Genomic DNA, 17,572 nt, shown 5'->3' with positions numbered 1-17,572 from the left:
AACAGAGGAAGAGGAAGGCCTCCTCTGCGTTGGAAAGACCAGGTGGAGAAGGACTTGGCTTCACTTGGCATTTTCAATTGGCGTCAGTTAGCACAGAAGAGAAATGACTGGCGTGCTGTTTTGGACTCGGCCAAAATCGCTTAGGCGGTTACAGCGCCAAATAAGAAGAAGAGAATATATAAGCTGACCAACCGTCGTCCTTTGAGGAGGATTGTCCTCCTCAAACGTGATTTGTCCTCTTCAAAAATATATTGTCCTTCTCTGTCCTCCTTTTGAGCAAAACTGTCCTCCTTGTCCTCATTTTCAAGTTTTATAGCAGTGATGAACTTTTCCGAAAATTTCGTTCAGAATATTATTATTCCATAATTGAACATAATCATTGTATTTAAAAGGAGTTTACATTGTTCAACATTCAGTTAAATGATGTAAACTTTTGATTCAACTAACCGCCTGTGAAAGTTGAACAGTACAAACGCCTTTTAGCCTTAATCAATAATATTTAATACGCCAATTACGTAGTTTGTCTGTATTGTCGGCCGCTGTGGTGTAGTAGTAAGCAGTGCGCGCTTCCACTCCGCAGCACCCGGGTTCAAACCCTGGTCAAAGCAACATCGCAAAAATATAGAAAAAAGATTTTTTCTTAACAGCGGTCGTCCGTCGGCAGGCAACGGCAAACCTCCGAGTGTATTTCTGCCATGGAAAACAGCTTCTCATAAAAATACAGTCGCCGTTCGGAGTTGGCGTAAAACTGTAGGTCCCTCCGCTTTGTGTGACAATATCAAGGCGCACGCCACAAGTCGGAGGAGAAGCTCGGCCAAACACTAACATATGTGTAAGCGCCAATCTATTATTAATTACGTAGTTTGCTCTCTCATTCGTAATTCGCACTCCAATTACCCTTGGAATTACGTACTTCGCCATACTAAATTTTGCGAGCGAATTACCTCATTTGTTGGTTATTCAGATCTAATTACCATGCGAATTACGAAGAAATCGCCGTCGTCTCTAATTTTTATCGGACATTTATCGAAACCAGTTCACAAATCAAAACTGGCATCTTTTACAAGTACGAAAAGGAATTATTTATATTTTGCATAAGTTTTGTAGCGAAGAAAAAAACAAAACACAGAGATAGATAACTATCAAATCGTATAAAGAATGTGCGCGTGGGAAAGGGGTAATTCGTGATCGTAATTGGAGGATCGAACAATGTAATTCCCGGTGTCGTAGGTAAGCCTTATTAACCTTTACACCACTGAAAGACTAGCTAACGACGCGTCTCCACAGGGGAAATTATTGCCTACCATATGTCATTTTGTTTGCCACATATGTATAAGTTTAATCAGTGGCAATATTTGAGTGTGGGGATATTTTATCTTGATAAAAGCGTAGAAAATGTGTTATTTCACTTCCAAGTACATAATCAAAAATAACACAGGCCTAACGGCGGATCCAGATTTAAAAGTTGTCGGTCGGCATTTGACATTTTCTATGTAAATAACATGTTTAAAAAAAATTGTTTTTATTAAAAATGTTATAATCTTTGAACCGTTAAGAAAATTTGTAAAAAAGGGATAAATGTTTTTCTTCGCATATTCTTGTAGGGCATTAAATTCTCTAAAAACTGGCCCTGAAGTTGGCTGTCTTAGAGGCGATTAAAAGTATTAAATATGTTAATATATTGCTGAACGTGGTATAGCGTTGATATACAATTATAATCGACCTTTGGCGAAAGACGAAGAACGAAAGCAATTTCTTTTGCAAGCATGTAATGCAATTACAATTAAATAATTTAATTTTAGCAGAAAACACAACCGACTTTAATTCTCATATACAAATTTAGGAGTACCGTTAATTTTTTCATGATCCTTAAAGATTTAATTTAGAATCGCTTCTCATTTTACTGAGTATGAATACCTGTGAAAGCATTTAAATAAAAAAAGCTAACAGAAAAAATGTTTAATTTTCTCTACAAGCAAGTATATTTAGTTCAAAAGCTCTTTACAATATACTAGCGAGTAATAGATATAACTCTAGCTGGGAAAAAAATTTCCCCACATTTTTCTTATCATCTTAAAATTTATTGCTCGTTGTTATTGATTAGTACGAGTCTGCATAACCTGGAAACCAAAGTCGATAATGATAAAAGTCTACCGTTTCGAGTTGTGTATATTCGCTGAAAAAATAGAAAAGTTTGTTTAGAAACTCATATTTAGAAAAGTGTTTTTATAAGTTAATATACCAAAAAAATTTAGCTTGATAACTATAAATTTCATATGAACTGAATACTGAAATATGGCTGAACAGCAGCGTCGAACAACCAACGAGCATATTTTGCGAACACAATTGGACGCCTGTGAGTTACTAATTATTTATTTACTATCGTATCTTTCGTATGCATGTGTGTGATATATAAAATATGTATGTACCCTGCAGGAAATGTATCTAACGATAAGTAAACCTTAAGTTGATTAGGAAGGAGCTAAAAGTCACTTATTATCTGTATATTTTCTTTGACGAAAGCTAACTATATTTCTATGGCGATGGCCGCGAAATAGTCAAGGGTGGTTTACCTCCGCATTAAATGTAGTTTCTGCATTTGATGTAACTAACTTGTAACTTGTCGGCCGCTGTGGTGTAGTGGTAAGCAGTGCGCGCTTTCACACATCAGCACCTGGGTTCAAGCCCTGGTCAAAGCAATATCCCAAAAAATATAGAAAAAGGTTTTTTCTAAACAGCGGTCGTCCCTCGGCAGGCAATGGCAAACCTCCGAGTGTATTTCTGCCATGAAAAAAACAGCTTCTCATAAAAATACAATCGCCGTTCGGAGTCGGCGTAAAACTGTAGGTCCCTCCGCTTTGTGTGACAACATCAAGGCGCACGACACAAGTCGGAGGAGAAGCTCGGCCAAACACTAACATATGTGTAAGCGCCAATCTAATAAAAATAATAATAATAATAAAACTTGTAACTAACTACTTTTGGACATAAAATATCAATAGGAAAAACAAAATATTATTATTTAATTTTTTTATTTTTATTTACTTTATTTATTTTATCACATTTCATATTTGTTTCCATATTCTGCTGTAGGTGGTCCCATATTCGAACTCCGTCAGACATAGCTTCAAAATGATAAAACGAAATTTCGATCTACCTTTTATTAGTCCTCAGTTCGAAAAAGTATTTGCGAAGTGCAGGATATTTAAATAGAAATGCGTTTAAAGAAAACAATCTCCTCATTACTCCTGCATTACTTGTCAACTATTTTCAAATTAGCTTTTTGTAGCTAACTAAATTAATTAATAATAAATTTTATAGAAATCCCGCAAAAAGCTAACTACAAGTGGGTTATTTTTTATCAATTGTCAATTTTTTCTGCAGGGTAAGGTAAGGTATGATGCACTGCAGTGAGAATTGTAATATCGTTATGAAAGTTAAGTATTCTTCTAAAGTTAAGATTGTAGATAACTTAATTTTCGAGCTAAAAGTTAGCGGTAAATTAAAATAAATAAAATTTAACTTTGCTTTGGGCCTGTTTGGTAATCAGAGTACCTGTTTGTTTTTTTTTTCATAATTAGTTGACGCTAGAATACAATAAAGAACATTATGCCCATATGCCAAATGGCTAAACTAAGTTAGTTGGAGTTGGAGAAACCAGCCCATAGTTTCTGATATTAAGCGCATTATAAATGTTTAGGTGCATTCTGATCAGGGAAGGATCAGGAAATTACGTAAAACTCCCCACACATAGATATTTCCCTATTTACAAAAATAAAAAAAAACACAAAAATTTAATGCATTTTGATATATTGCTGGTCTTTCTGTTTATTTTATTTTAAGTGTAATCCATCTTTGTATTCATAAACTAAACCAAACTTTTATAAAGTTAGTTAACAAATAAATAATAAAAAATCTTTATATAAAATTTACGTATGCAATTACAGTGGTCAAAATGGCTGATCCAATATGGCGGACCACTTTTTTTAAATTATAGTTTGTTATGAAACTTGGTTTTTAGAGATCCTCCTTATCTTTGATTACGAAATTAAAATACATTGCGTTAAAAGTAAATCGCCTATTGTTCGGGACGCCATATTTGATCCGCCATTTTGAATGTTTTAAAATATAATATCAATTTCGAAATCAGTGGCGACGAAAATCTGTGGATACCAAGCTTCTGGCAAGCCGTTTTTTGCCAGAGTCTATGTGAAATCTCACTAAAACATTTTAGCCGTTTTTAGCCGCTTTTTTTTGCCAATCTAGCCGGTCGGCCCAAAAAGTTCTGGCAACACTGCTGACTACGTGTAACATTCTACTTTTCATTCTCCAAAATGAAGCAATGAAGCGAAATAAAAAAAAATATTGTAGGACATTCTACTTTGCATTCCCTGAAATGAAGCAAAGAAGCGAAACAAATAAAATATTGAAGGACATTCTACTTTGCATTCCCCGAAATGAAGCAAAGAAGCGAATTAAAAATGAAATATTATAGGACATTCTACTTTGCATTCCCCGAAATAAACCCAAGAAGCGAAATAAATAAAATATTGTAGGACATTCTACTTTGCGTTACCGGCAATGCCTAAAAGAAACGAAAAAATTGTACCGCTATGCCTTCTAGAACACGTTACCACTAAAAGCGATTACCGATTTTTTGCTGGGTTTGTTCCGCCTTACTTCGCTCGGCGCCGCTCGACTTTCTGTGTGGACGCACCCTTAGAATTTTTTGCCGAAGCTTTAGCGGTTTTCTTCCATATGAAAATAAATTATATTTATTCGTTATATGAAAACAAATATGACAAACGAAATTATAAAAAAACAACGGTAATTTTTTGCCATTTGAAACTTTATTATACTAGAATTGAACGAACTGAAATTCCCGACTAAAAACGATCGTGGAACGTGGAACGAACAGTGGAAGTAAATTTAAGTTGAAATTATTTATTTCTTATTTATTTTATTATTTTACTATGGTAACCGTACTGCAAATTCGCTGAAAATTCGTATAATTCCGCTATTCGGCACTTAGGAATGAATAAATGCGGAAAATGGTAAAACTCAAAACGCTACCACGCCCACAGCTCTTGTGGGCGGAAATAGTAAATGTGGTTTTAACCATAAAATCATAAATCCGAAAGAACGTCAACATCGATTTACATTATTGTCTACAAATTATAGAAAAATAAGTGCAAATTAAAAAAAAAAAAATTTTTCTTATGAAATTCGGTGTGCCCTGCTTGTTTACGACAAAATTTTCCAACTTGGAAGTAAACGAAGAGTTTCTTATTATGGCGTCCACCTCCAACACAACGTTTTTTGCTCCAAGTACTAAATTTTATGAATTTTGGGGAAAATTAATAAACACTTTTATTTTATTTCTAAAGAAGTTCCTATTTCTTTCTTTTAAAAATGACAAAACGAAAACATATGTATTTGCACTGAAACTTTCAATTCTACCTAAATTTTATACAACAAAAGCTGAGGTAAGGCAAGCAGGTCTCTTGCCATCGAAACCGGATCTCGTGCAGAAAAGCGTCCATTTTTGGCTGAATGTTGAGTGTGATTAATAGAGTGGCGAGTCATTAATATCTATATTATATTACATATCAGAATCTTTTCCTTCAGCTACAATAAAAATTCAATAAATTGTACAGGAGGCGTGTCAAAAAAGTGACGAATAGAAGCTTAACTAGCAGTTCCTCATAGCTGGAACTATTTGAAATAATTCTACGGTGCCCATTCGTACCAATTTTGGCGGGACAGTGCCGATTTTGGGAAAGTTTTCCCTCTGAATATTTTTTAAGAGTCGGGACGTATAAGTGTCCTGATTTTTCATATTTGTACTGATTAAGTCCCGATTTTCAGTGTTTTCTTTATTAATTTAATAAGTGTGTGCGTGTACTCTGGCCCAGAAACAATTTTTCATACAAACGTGGCAGCAATTTCTTTATCAAAAAGGCATATTTAGAATATAAGGAAGCCATAAACATAGCCAGCATCCTTATTTTCTTTGATCTTTGGTTATGTTTTATTCTGTCAAGCAGATACTTTCGCTATATTGTAGTCTATCATTCTTGTCTAAATTTTTTTGAAGTTTTTATAGTTATTTAATAAGTTTTTTTTTTTTAATAAAACAATTCTAACTTCAATTTAGTGAAGTTATAAAAAATAATACTAATTCCCTCAACAAAAACATGGATACGAAATATATACGCTTAGTGTTCGTCCGATACCACCATTTACTCGATACCAGTACTCACTTTAGGACATCGAAGGGGGTACTCAGACGAAATATTTCAGTTTTGCAATTTTTTTAAAATAATTAAAACCATTTTTTATGTGTTACAAAGATATAATTTAATGCAAAAAGGCTTTTTAATATGAAAATATATGCTTAGTTTTAATATATACATACATATAGGTAAAACATATTCTCGCAACTTTTATATGTTAGTTACAAAGATATAATTTAATGCAAAAAGGCTTTTTAATATGAAAATATATGCTTAGTTTTAATATATACATACATATAGGTAAAACATATTCTCGCAACTTTTATATGTTAGTTACAAAGATATAATTTAATTTAGAAATGGCTAATTTAATTCAGAAATGGCTTTTTGAATATGACATAACATAAATCATACCATAGCCATACATATAAATGGATCATATGCATAAAAATTAAGAATTACTTTTACTTAAAATTTCATACCTTTCACTTAAATTTATTTGAACAAATCGAGTAAAAGGTTTTAAATTTTAAGTAGAAGCATTTATGCATACGGCCCAATGTGTTTTCAAATTTTGAGTTTGAATCTTGCACAATGGTGGGTACCAAGTCCTTGGTCACATGTATCGAAGTACAAAAAATACTCGGTACTTGGTAGAGATACTCAAGTATTTACTCATATGTACTCGTATCGGAACATCACTATATAAGCTTCAGATACAGTTGCAAAAATATAAAGAGAGAATAGAAATTTTAGCATTCTTTGGCTATTCCTCTTTCGATTATTTAATGTTTATTAGTTTTTTTATGAAAGTGTGGCTCGTTATCTAATAAAGACCATGTAAGTAAGTAAAAATTTCAAACTTTGTACAAAAGTTAGCAAAATTCGACAAAGTTTCATCGAACTTTTGAACATTCTGAGTATGAAGTTTTATAGCCCATTCAATTCAAAGTTCAAATTTTAAATATGTAGCTAGGACTTACCGTTGATTTTTGGTATTTTTTTTTGTGGAGGGTGTTGATCATTTTCTCCACATAAAAAATTTGTTGGGTATACTTTGTATGGAAGAAAAAGAACGAACAAAAAAATTGCCAAAAATCAACGGTAAGTCTTAGCTACTTCAAATTTCAAATGGGTTACAAAACTGCATACTCAAAATAATTATGGAATATCTGATTAAATAGTTTAACATATTTATCAACATTTCTTACAATTCGTCGGATGTTTATAAATGTTCTACAAAGTTTTAAATTTTTATTACCTGTTTTTTTTTAAGATAGTAAATAGATTTTCATAAAAAAATAGTAAACATTTTTTAAAACAAAGGTATGTCGTAGAGATGAGCGCGGGACTAAATATTCAACCACGATCCCGCGGATCCCGTGGGTCCCAAAATTTATCACTTAGATTAATTCACATGTATCAACTTAATTTTAAATAATAAAATATATATAAATAATGAAAGATCTGGCATCTTTGGATATTTTTTATTTTTTATTTTTGCTTTATTGTTCGTTTTCATCCCAACAAATCAGTGCTTATTTCATTAAACGTTGTTAAGGAAATTTTTCTGATTTTTCGGAGGTTGCAAGTTATATCGGGGGTGTTGGGAAAGAATTTTGGTTCCCGATTTTAAAATCAGTACCGTGCATTCCGAACATTCATTTTCGCCACCGTATATATTGTGTGCATACATTTTTTCGAATTTTTTTCTCTTTATTTTGTTTTAAATGAAACTGTATTAAAAGATGATATTTTTTTTTTTCTAAAAACAAAATTGTATATTCGGATTCGATGTTTCAGAAATGTTCTGATTTTTGGCCATAGAAATCTGGATTTTTACTTATATATCCTCACAAGTGGAAAAATAAATTCACTACTTTCGGCCGCTGTAGTCCCACTGTGCGGAGCTGCCTCCACTACTGCGGCTAGTTCTGCCTGAAAAACACTACAGTGGTCGGTCAGATGAACACTCTTTTTTAGCCTGAAACAATCAGTACAGATTGTCGTCGACTCTAAATCTAGGTCGGTGGTTCCTTATCATGCGTTATTTTTTGGTATTCGTATGAAGAATGCGTTTTCTGAACAGATAGATCTGGTAGCTACCTTTTCAGATGCCCAGACCGCGAGATTGAAAAATAAAATTATATTTTTGTCACTTGTTGGTTTTAATTATTTCTTAACAAAACTTTAGATTACTTAACAAACAATTCTTTAACCCTGGAAGGTCATGCTTATTTTGACAATTTTTACTTTCGGCCTATGTATGTCAAAACATCGAAGATTTACTAAACAACAATATAATAAAATTGAGTATGTCTAGTTTTTAATTACAATGATTTTAAATCACATTATATGCAAAATTTGGTTGCAAACGAAGCATGAGTTTCCAGGGTTAAATGCACAAAAGTACCTTTTCTAAAGCGCCCTCCATGCAACAATATATGCTAGATGTACACGAATACTACATACAAATGTATGCATGTAAGTTTCTTTGGAGTAAAAATCAAATTTTCGCATGAAAAAATTAATCTATAAAAATTCCAATCTGGCAATCCCGTAAATAGAGGAGTAGAGTAGTACATATGTATTGCAATTAGTTCGAAGTTTACCGTAAGGGCTTATGGTATAGATAGATACCCGTAGAAAGCTCAAAATTATTTGCAGAGTAGTAGCTCCCGTAACCAACTGTTGCACCCGTAGAAAAGGATGTTTTGTATCATAGCTGTATACATTCAATGTCGGATATATGGTTTTGAACTTTCGGGAGCGGATTTAACTTTCTAAGAGATGTCAACCCCTTTTCAAAATATTTCCAAAAAAACTTCATAAATCTCTTTCGTTTGTCACCCATATTGTAATACTATATTAAACTTAAATTAAGTTTGTAGATATGTTGCGATCCTCTTAAAAATTTTTTCGTAACAAAGCCTTTTTGAACCTTGTTCGTTTAGCTTCGATGTTGCTGCATTTGGTTGAACTTACAATTTATTTTTCTTACCCTTTCAGCATAAAAAAATCAGCCGTTCAAGTTAAAAACTTGAAAATTTGTATACTGGCTAATTTTGGGTCGTTGATATTAAAAATACAATACAGGTTTGTAAAATGGGAAGTGATTTTTTTTTATTTCGCGATTTATATTTCAAAACCACGATTAAAGGCGAACCTCCATAGCATGCGAATCCGTATGCTAGCGTATTACATTTACGCTTGGAAGTCAAGATTCATCCAATTTCCATGCGTTGATATGTAGTTGCGTGCTGCCACAAAAATTTGTATATTTCTTTTTCTGTCAAACGCACGAATACGTAAAAAAAAGTAAATTTTTCCCTGTATTTTATACACTTCCCCATCGAACTTGTGACATTTTTCACTTTTGTTAAATAAACTGCATCCACAAAATACAATTAAAGAAAGGGATGAAGAAGAATGATATAATTTTTTCATAATGACTGTTCCTTTAACAACAAAAGCTCTTATTTACGAAAAAAGAGCTTTAAGTACAAAAAAGCATGTCCAATATATTGAACATTTGTACTAAAAAAGTTAAACAGGTAGCAGCCCTGTTCAAAAAAATATGCTAATAAAATATGTTAATCCAGGTCATAAGTTATAAGTGTGCCTAATTTTGTACAAACAAAGAGCGGAAAGCATACATACTCACTTACCAACTTTCACATTTATAGTATTTCATTCAACTTGTTAATTAAATTGATTTTAAACTTCTAAGCTGGTGGCAACCCTCGTCAAAAATAATTTTGTACTCGATTTAGCTTGCTTGCACCACCTCTCGTTTGATCCCCATATAAACTTTTTTTTATTTTATTTATTTTTTTTATGAATTTCGAAACAGGTGCCTCTTTAAATTATTTTTGCCATAAAACTTTCTTAAGTCTCTAATGTTTGATACCCATACCAGGTGAAGTAATCAGAGAGAGAAGAAAGATCTTGACACGGCCTTACTTGAAAAATGTCTTTTAAAATTTAACTATAAGGGTGCGTTCACACAGAAAGCCGAGTGGCAACGAGCGAAGCAAGGCGGAACAAAGCGAAGCTGCTGGTGTTCACACTGAACGAAGCGAAGCAGAGCTTTTCTCACGGACTCTGCTGCAAAGATACCACAAAACTTACCGTCAATGAGCGACAAAAATATTTGCTAAATTTTATTGTAAAACTCGTTTTTATTTGAATATTTCGATATGTTGTTTGCAGCAGCGTCAAGGAACATAAAAATTAAATAGAAAATTGAAAATTAAAAACTGCTTTGCTTTCAGCTCCAAAACGCTTATGAAAAAGCTTGCTGTATGAACATTTGCATATACATAGCTACAGCAATTTGAAAGCTTCGGTCAGCTCGGCTTCGATTTCTGTGTGAACGTACCCTAAGGCAGCCGAATATCAAAAAATATAGCGAGAAAGCTGTTTTATTATTTCACCTGTTTATAGCGCCATGGTACCCATAAAGAAATATTTCATTTACCTTGTTCATTTAACTGATTTACCGTAAAAGATGGACAGATCTTAACAGCCTTGTTAATACATACTTATCGTCGCTGTTTTTTGCAATAACCGCCAATCGACCAGCTGCAAAACCGCCTAAATGCCATTGTGACAAAAATTAGATTTGCTAACCCTGAACTCCAGGCATCGAGATTTATGCATAAGAATCGTAAAATCGTTATTAAAACAACAGATTTGTAAAATAATAGCAAGAGAAAATACCGCTTACCAAGGCAATGCCGTCAAAGAAAATCCGTTTTTTCGCTCTCTTGTAAAATTTGAGTGGCGTATGATAGGCGGTTTTGCAAAAACATCGACGATATGTACTATGTATAGTGTACACTAGGGTGGTCCAAAAATACTCGTGGAAAAGTAAAGTCGGAATTTTTATGCTCTCACCCCCTAGGATTGTTCTATACCGAAAAAAATTTATCCCAATTTTTTATTTCAAAATTAAAAAATATTTAGAGGTCGCTCAAAGCCCCAAAGTTTTCCATGTATTTTGTATGGGGAAAAAACAACTTTTCGTATAAATGGTATAGAATTCTTAAAAATAAATATTTTTCTATGAGAGAACTCAATTTGTCTTCTGCAGATTCCCAATAATAATACTCAAATTTTTATTTACCATTTTTTCATCGCAACTTTAATTTATAGGTCCGCCAATAACCCACAAAAACCCCGAAGAATTCAATGGGTGGACCAATAAAAAATCGTTAGTATTAAAAAATGGTTAAATGAACAATTGGGTCTTATTACTGAAAGTTTCCTGAAGGGAACCAGAGTTTTCCGATCGAAAAATATTGGTTTTCAAGAATTCTATACCATTTCAACGAAAAGTTGTTTTTTCCCCATATAAAAATACATGGAAAACTTTAAGCGCTTTGAGCGACCTCTAAATATTTTTTGATTTCAAAATAAAAAAATAGAGGTATATTTTTTTTCGATATAGAACAATCCTAGGGGGTGAGAGCATTACAATTCCGAGTTTACTGTTTTTGGACCACCCTAGTGTACACATTAGCAATGGCTGCTACTGACCCACGTATAGCTAGAAACTTACCAATAGATTGTCATCATTGCCACTGAAAAACAAAAACTTTTCAGGTAAAGTTCTATTTTACTTATTCCAGTAACTGCGCAAAACACCCGCCTACAGGAGGAGAATAATTTACTTCGCCAAAAGCTAACGCGAATCACAGGCGATCATCGGTCTACAGCCGCAATTAATGTCGAAGCAAAAATTGAGGCACTCAGACTTGAAGATGAACGCGATCAAATGTATGACAATCTGGAGCGACTAAAAAAGAAATATAATAAATTACACGCGGCCTATTTGGAGAAGGTACAGCGCTGCAAAGCTTTAGAAGATACCTTCAAGCGGCAAAAAACGTTGTCAGGTTTGGTTTCGAAGACAGCATTAAATCAACGCGTACAAGGTGTGTATAGTATAGAAATATATACATACATGTACATATGTAAGAAAACATCCCTGAAGGAAAAATTGGTCCAATTGCTCGAAAAATATATTCCTAGGTATAGTAGTTTTTTATCTAGACCAAAGATAGTCCAAAAATGTAAAGCAATGTAAAGTAAAACAGGTGAATTGTACTAAAAGTGGTCCGAATGTAATGCATAAGGTGTGCATTTTGTTATAAAATTGGTTACAATGTCACGCAGTCAACGAATTTTCATGTGCGGCGTTGGCATGTAGAGAGAGTATTCGCTTAGAAAATCTGAGACCCCTGGTTCGAATCGCATGTTTTATTTTTGTTTTTTTTTTTCCAAAAATTGGTTACAATGTAATGCAGAAGCGGACAAATTGGTCCGAGCCTAAGGACGTTCAATGTTAAATGTAAGTAGAATTTTACATGTTCTTCGACCAAACTTTGGACTACTTATGTACAATCAATTGCAGTCTAGTTTGTGGTCTAAGTCTATTCCGAGATCCTACAGGGATGTGTTTACATACACATGTATACATATATGTACTCGTATGTAAGCATGTTGTTTAATCGAATATGCATTATGCAGAGTTGGCAGCGAAGACTGAAACGGTAAATCTGGAAAAGCAGGTGGCCAAACTACAAACGGCGCTGGACGAAGCGTATGATATAATTGATGAACTTGAATTTGAACTAGAAAGTGTATGTACATATATCGCTCTTCTTTTTCTAGTAAACCACTTTCCTTACTTAAATTTCACAAACTAACTCTTTCTCCCGCTTGCCGCCTAGATCGACTATCTGGAGCAGGAAAATCAACGCATGCGCAACGAGTTGTTTTCTTTGAAGTCCAATCGGCCGGCTATTTTGCAACCAGCTGAAAATTTGGCTATCAATGCGGTGCCGCCACCCGACTACGATGATCCTCCACCAAGTTATGACGCAGATGTCGCTGACGGTGCTAGTGGCATGATAAGAAATGCGCTCCGTCTATCGAATGCATCTTCTTCTAACGAATCCCTACCCCATGATGATGCGGATAGTGAAACGCTAGAACGAGCTGCCATGACACACACCGTAAGTGTGGTGGAACAGATTATAACCCACTCATATTTCAATTTTACAGTTGATCGAGAATGCTGCAGTCGAAAGTAGTCAATTGCGTCGGGAGCTATTAAAATGTCGTCTGCAAAATACGTGTCGTCCAAAGTGACCTGAATTTCTATAGATTTTAAATTTCTATAATTTTGTGGTTCCCAGTACGAAATATTTTGCAAGCCTTTATTAAGTTTCATCTGTTTGTAATCAAATCTTGTAATAAATGTTTATCCAACTTCCCGATTAGCTATAGATTTGAAACTTTAAATTTAGCTTTGCTTAGATCTTTAAACGAATGCTGGCCTTCTTCCGAAGTTTTTGCCGAGCCGGACCTTTTTGCTATCTAGATTTATTTTATGTATTCTAGTTTAAAATTTCAAAAAAATGTGGTATTTCAACTTTTTCTTAAAATCAGCTGACTTTCAGTTGAGAACTTCGGAATTTGAAATTGTAATTAAGGAATATGCATAAGTATGTTCGTATAAAAGAGTTCTTGGAGGTTCTGATATTTTTCAACATTTCTCCACCAACGGTCACATAAAAAACTCACTTGGCGAGAACGCAAACAAATTGTTGTGTTTAATTGACAACATCAGGACGGCCGCTGTTGCTGACCGCTAAGAGGTGCGCACTACCACTGCATAGGACTTGTGTTCGATCCCTGGTCCGTACTAATTCTAAAAAAAAAAAAAAAAATATTCCTTACAGCGGTCGACCCTCGGCACGAAATTGCAAAACTCCCAGGAGAAGCTGGGCCAAATACATAGCAAGTTAGAGCCAAAATATTATTATTGTATTATTAAAGTTAATGTAAACAAATATATTTCCTACATAACAATAACAATGCGCAGAAACTGAACTTTGACTACTTACTATTTTAAGAAAATGATCAGCCCAATGCTTATTACCCCCGGGGAGTTAACTCCCAGGGAGTAGCATTTTCCCGAAAACTTTGGAGGAGGAAATTCGAGCTTCGGAAAAGCTGTTTGACACTTTTTTTTGAGCTCAACTCCGCCATTTAATACAAAAAAAAGCCCTTTTTATTCATGATAGGAGGAACGGGAAAAGAGAGAAAGCTCCCACGGAGTTTCTGTTCAGAATCGGCTTGGTTATATTTGTTAATACACAAGAGATAAATGCGTTTTTATTTATTTTGGATTTTATAAAAAGGCAAGGTGGGAATTAATCTATGGAAAAATCGATTTACTTAATTTTAAAGTAAATCATCGGCTTCTGCTTCGGTGATCGGCCGATTGTTAGATCAAAACCGAACGTTCGGTTCAACTTCAGCTTCGGCCGAAAAATCTACCTTCGTTCGAACTCTAGTCGAGATATTAAAAAATTACTACTACATAGATGAAATTAATTCCACAAACCTTGACTCATAGGTGGCGCATGAGTCAAGATATTTAGAAAATCCGTATTATGGCTTGATCGATTTCATATTTAAAACGTATATTACTTAAATACAAAGAAATAACTCCACCAAAAAGTTTTCCTTTCGGTGGTGCAAGGTCGATTTTCGTTTTTTTTTTGTTTTACTAACCACCAAACAGTAAAGTTTTATCTTTTTTTTATGTTGTTAATGAGCTTTGTACCACGATTATGTTTATTAGGAAATTCAATATTTTTCGTTTTTGATATCGAAGTGGAAGATCGAATTTCGAAAACACCCTATCTCAGAAAATTTTTCAAGAACGACCCATCTCACAATTTTATTGAAGAACGCTTTGTTTGAGAATTCGGTTCAAAAACGCCCTATCTCATCTGCCGCTTCAAAAACGTCCTATAACAACATATTTTCAAACATTTTCAGTTGAGATTGGAAATGGTGAAAAACAATATTAATCAAACTTTCAAACTCTTTACAGATATTAGAAAAATTCAACAAACCTTATCTAAATTTCGAGCTTCTTAACCAGAATTTTTATAAATTTTTTGGGTATGCAGTTAATAAGCTTATAAAATGTTTGTAAAATCGCTTTGATTTTTAATAAATATATTTTTTTCGCTGACGGTTTTTGCGGGTTTTTTCATATAAATAGCAGAATTTGCGAAAAATGGCGTTGCCTTTTTTATTTTTTTCGCAAACGGTCTTCCAGAAGAAATTCGTGTATATATGGAAAAAAGTGCAAAACGCCGTCAAAAAAAAAATAAAAAAATTAAAAATCAATGCGCATTAAAAACGAAACACAATTCTTTCATTTTTGACCGCCCTGTATATCTAGATATGTAATTTATTTTAATTTAATTAATTTTAATTTTTCGATGATGATTTTATTATATTTTGTTATATTTAATGTATTTTATTTTATATTTTCAATCTACTGTTTTTCCATACCAAATCCCCCCATGCCATATTTAAACGAGAGCATATTTTTGTTTTCATTTCTTGCCTTGGCGACCCAATTTCGAACGAGTTATCAAACACGAGAACGAGATACTCCACTTAAATATTGCACGACTCTAAAGTAAACACGCTAAATAAAATAATTTCGATGATTAAATTTTGCTTAGCATTTCAACTAAATACGACTTAAAATTAACAAACGCATAGAAAAATGCAATAAAATAGAAGAAAAATTGAGTGATAACACGAAATTGCCGCCACGAGCCACAAACTAAGTAAGTACTGTCAATGCCTGCAACCAGGGGCACGAGTGGGGATTGCATGTAGAGTAGTTGCCTACGTTAGTATATGTATGTAGCATAATGCGTATGTTCGCTTGAATGTATGTAGGTATGTACATATACGCACGTGTTGGCTGACAAATATCGCGTGGTTTCTTTTAGTGTCCTTTTTGTTTTCCCATTGGAGCGTTCGATGCATAGACTGCTGTGCTGCGTAGGCAGCAAGTTAGTCTAGTCTATTCTACTAAGATAAATAGTCAGCATTGGGCGGCTGCCAGTTTCTGAACTCTCCCGCAGACGGCATGAATACGACATTTTTCCCAAGTACTCATACATACTATATACATACATACATATGTATCTATATACATACATCCTTACATGCAGGCATGAGTGTAAATATTGTATTTATTTGTTTTACCGTCTTAATTGCTTAATCGTCTCGGCGACGAATTTGACAGTTGATTTGAATTTCGTACAAAAATTTGTCTCAAACGAATTAGCAAATATCTCTTTAAGTAAATTACCAAATATGCAGTGCTAAAAAAATAAACTAGGCTACTTATGTATATGCAAATATGGTATAATCGTATAAATTTATGCATACATTTTTGGTAATTGCTGCAATTTTAAGTGTAAAATTTTGATTCGTATAAAAAATTAAAATTTCAAGTAACTAATAAGTTTTTTTTTTTTTTTTTGACAAACCAAAAAATTTGAACGTGGTGTTTGTCCGTTTCAGCAAAATGCGACATTCTATCAAATAACACAAATTTTGCATGCCAAGAATGCCTTGTTTACTTTTACCTCAACACCATTTTCGATGACCTGAAAGAGATTAATTAGTTAAAGATATGGACATAGTGGGACATGAAAACATCGCATAAGATTTTTCCAGAGACATAACTATTGTAAGAAAAGGAATAAAAGTCAATCAATAATCTTTATGTTAAGATAAATATTTTTCGAGTCATCTATAATTATTATTCAAGGACGTATATTATAAAAGTCCTTTCATAATAATTATCAGCGAGATAAATCATCATTATATAAATAGGCAATCATGTTTCCTTTACACCCCTTTTACGGCTAAACTATACTTCTAAGGTATAAACAATTATATATCATTAGAAAGGTATTTTGATGCTGATGTGCAGGCAATTTTTCAAATTTCAAATTAGTTTAAAATAGAGCGAAAAAATCAATTCAAAAGTCACACCAATACCAATGCCATACATGTACATGGTTGGGGCGGAAATGCCTCCTAAATGTATGCTTTAATATTGATAGCGAATTAAAGAAACGTGCTAAGCAGCAGTTTAGGAATAAGATGTATGTATGTATGTACATGAATAGATTAGCCTCAAACAACGATGAAGATAATTTTGAGTATGGAGGAGAAGAAAGGGATAAATACAGAAATTAAAATAAAAGTAAAGAAACCTAGATATAAAGACAAAGAGGAAGGAAAATTTAAATACCTAACCTAATAACAATGGTGGGGGTGAATATGTAAATGAAAAGAATGGACATATTTAGATCAGGATAAAGGAAAAGATAAAGATGAAGACCAAGACGACGAAGATGAAGATGAAGATGAAGATGAAGATGAAGATGAAGATGAAGATGAAGATGAAGATGAAGATGAAGATGAAGATGAAG

At 33.5% G+C, this 17,572-nt stretch overlaps 1 protein-coding gene across 1 annotated transcript; it reads left to right on the top strand.

Annotated features, from left to right (window-relative positions):
- Positions 1–2,115: 2,115 nt before the first annotated feature.
- LOC108358404 (girdin) lies at positions 2,116–14,267 on the top strand. Its single transcript, XM_017609722.1, has 5 exons — positions 2,116–2,356; positions 11,870–12,175; positions 12,771–12,883; positions 12,974–13,258; positions 13,308–14,267. The coding sequence occupies exons 1-5, from the start codon at positions 2,296–2,298 to the stop codon at positions 13,392–13,394; spliced, it is 852 nt and encodes a 283-aa protein (XP_017465211.1). The 5' UTR covers positions 2,116–2,295; the 3' UTR covers positions 13,395–14,267.
- The last annotated feature ends 3,305 nt before the right edge of the window (positions 14,268–17,572 follow it).

Source organism: Rhagoletis zephyria, unplaced genomic scaffold (genome assembly GCF_001687245.7).
Source record: "Rhagoletis zephyria isolate East Lansing unplaced genomic scaffold, Rhagoletis_zephyria_1.1 Rzeph_scaffold_00009, whole genome shotgun sequence".
Taxonomy (NCBI): domain Eukaryota; kingdom Metazoa; phylum Arthropoda; class Insecta; order Diptera; family Tephritidae; genus Rhagoletis; species Rhagoletis zephyria.
The sequence above is the reverse complement of the archived record's forward strand: the minus strand, read 5'-3'. Positions and strand labels throughout refer to the sequence as shown.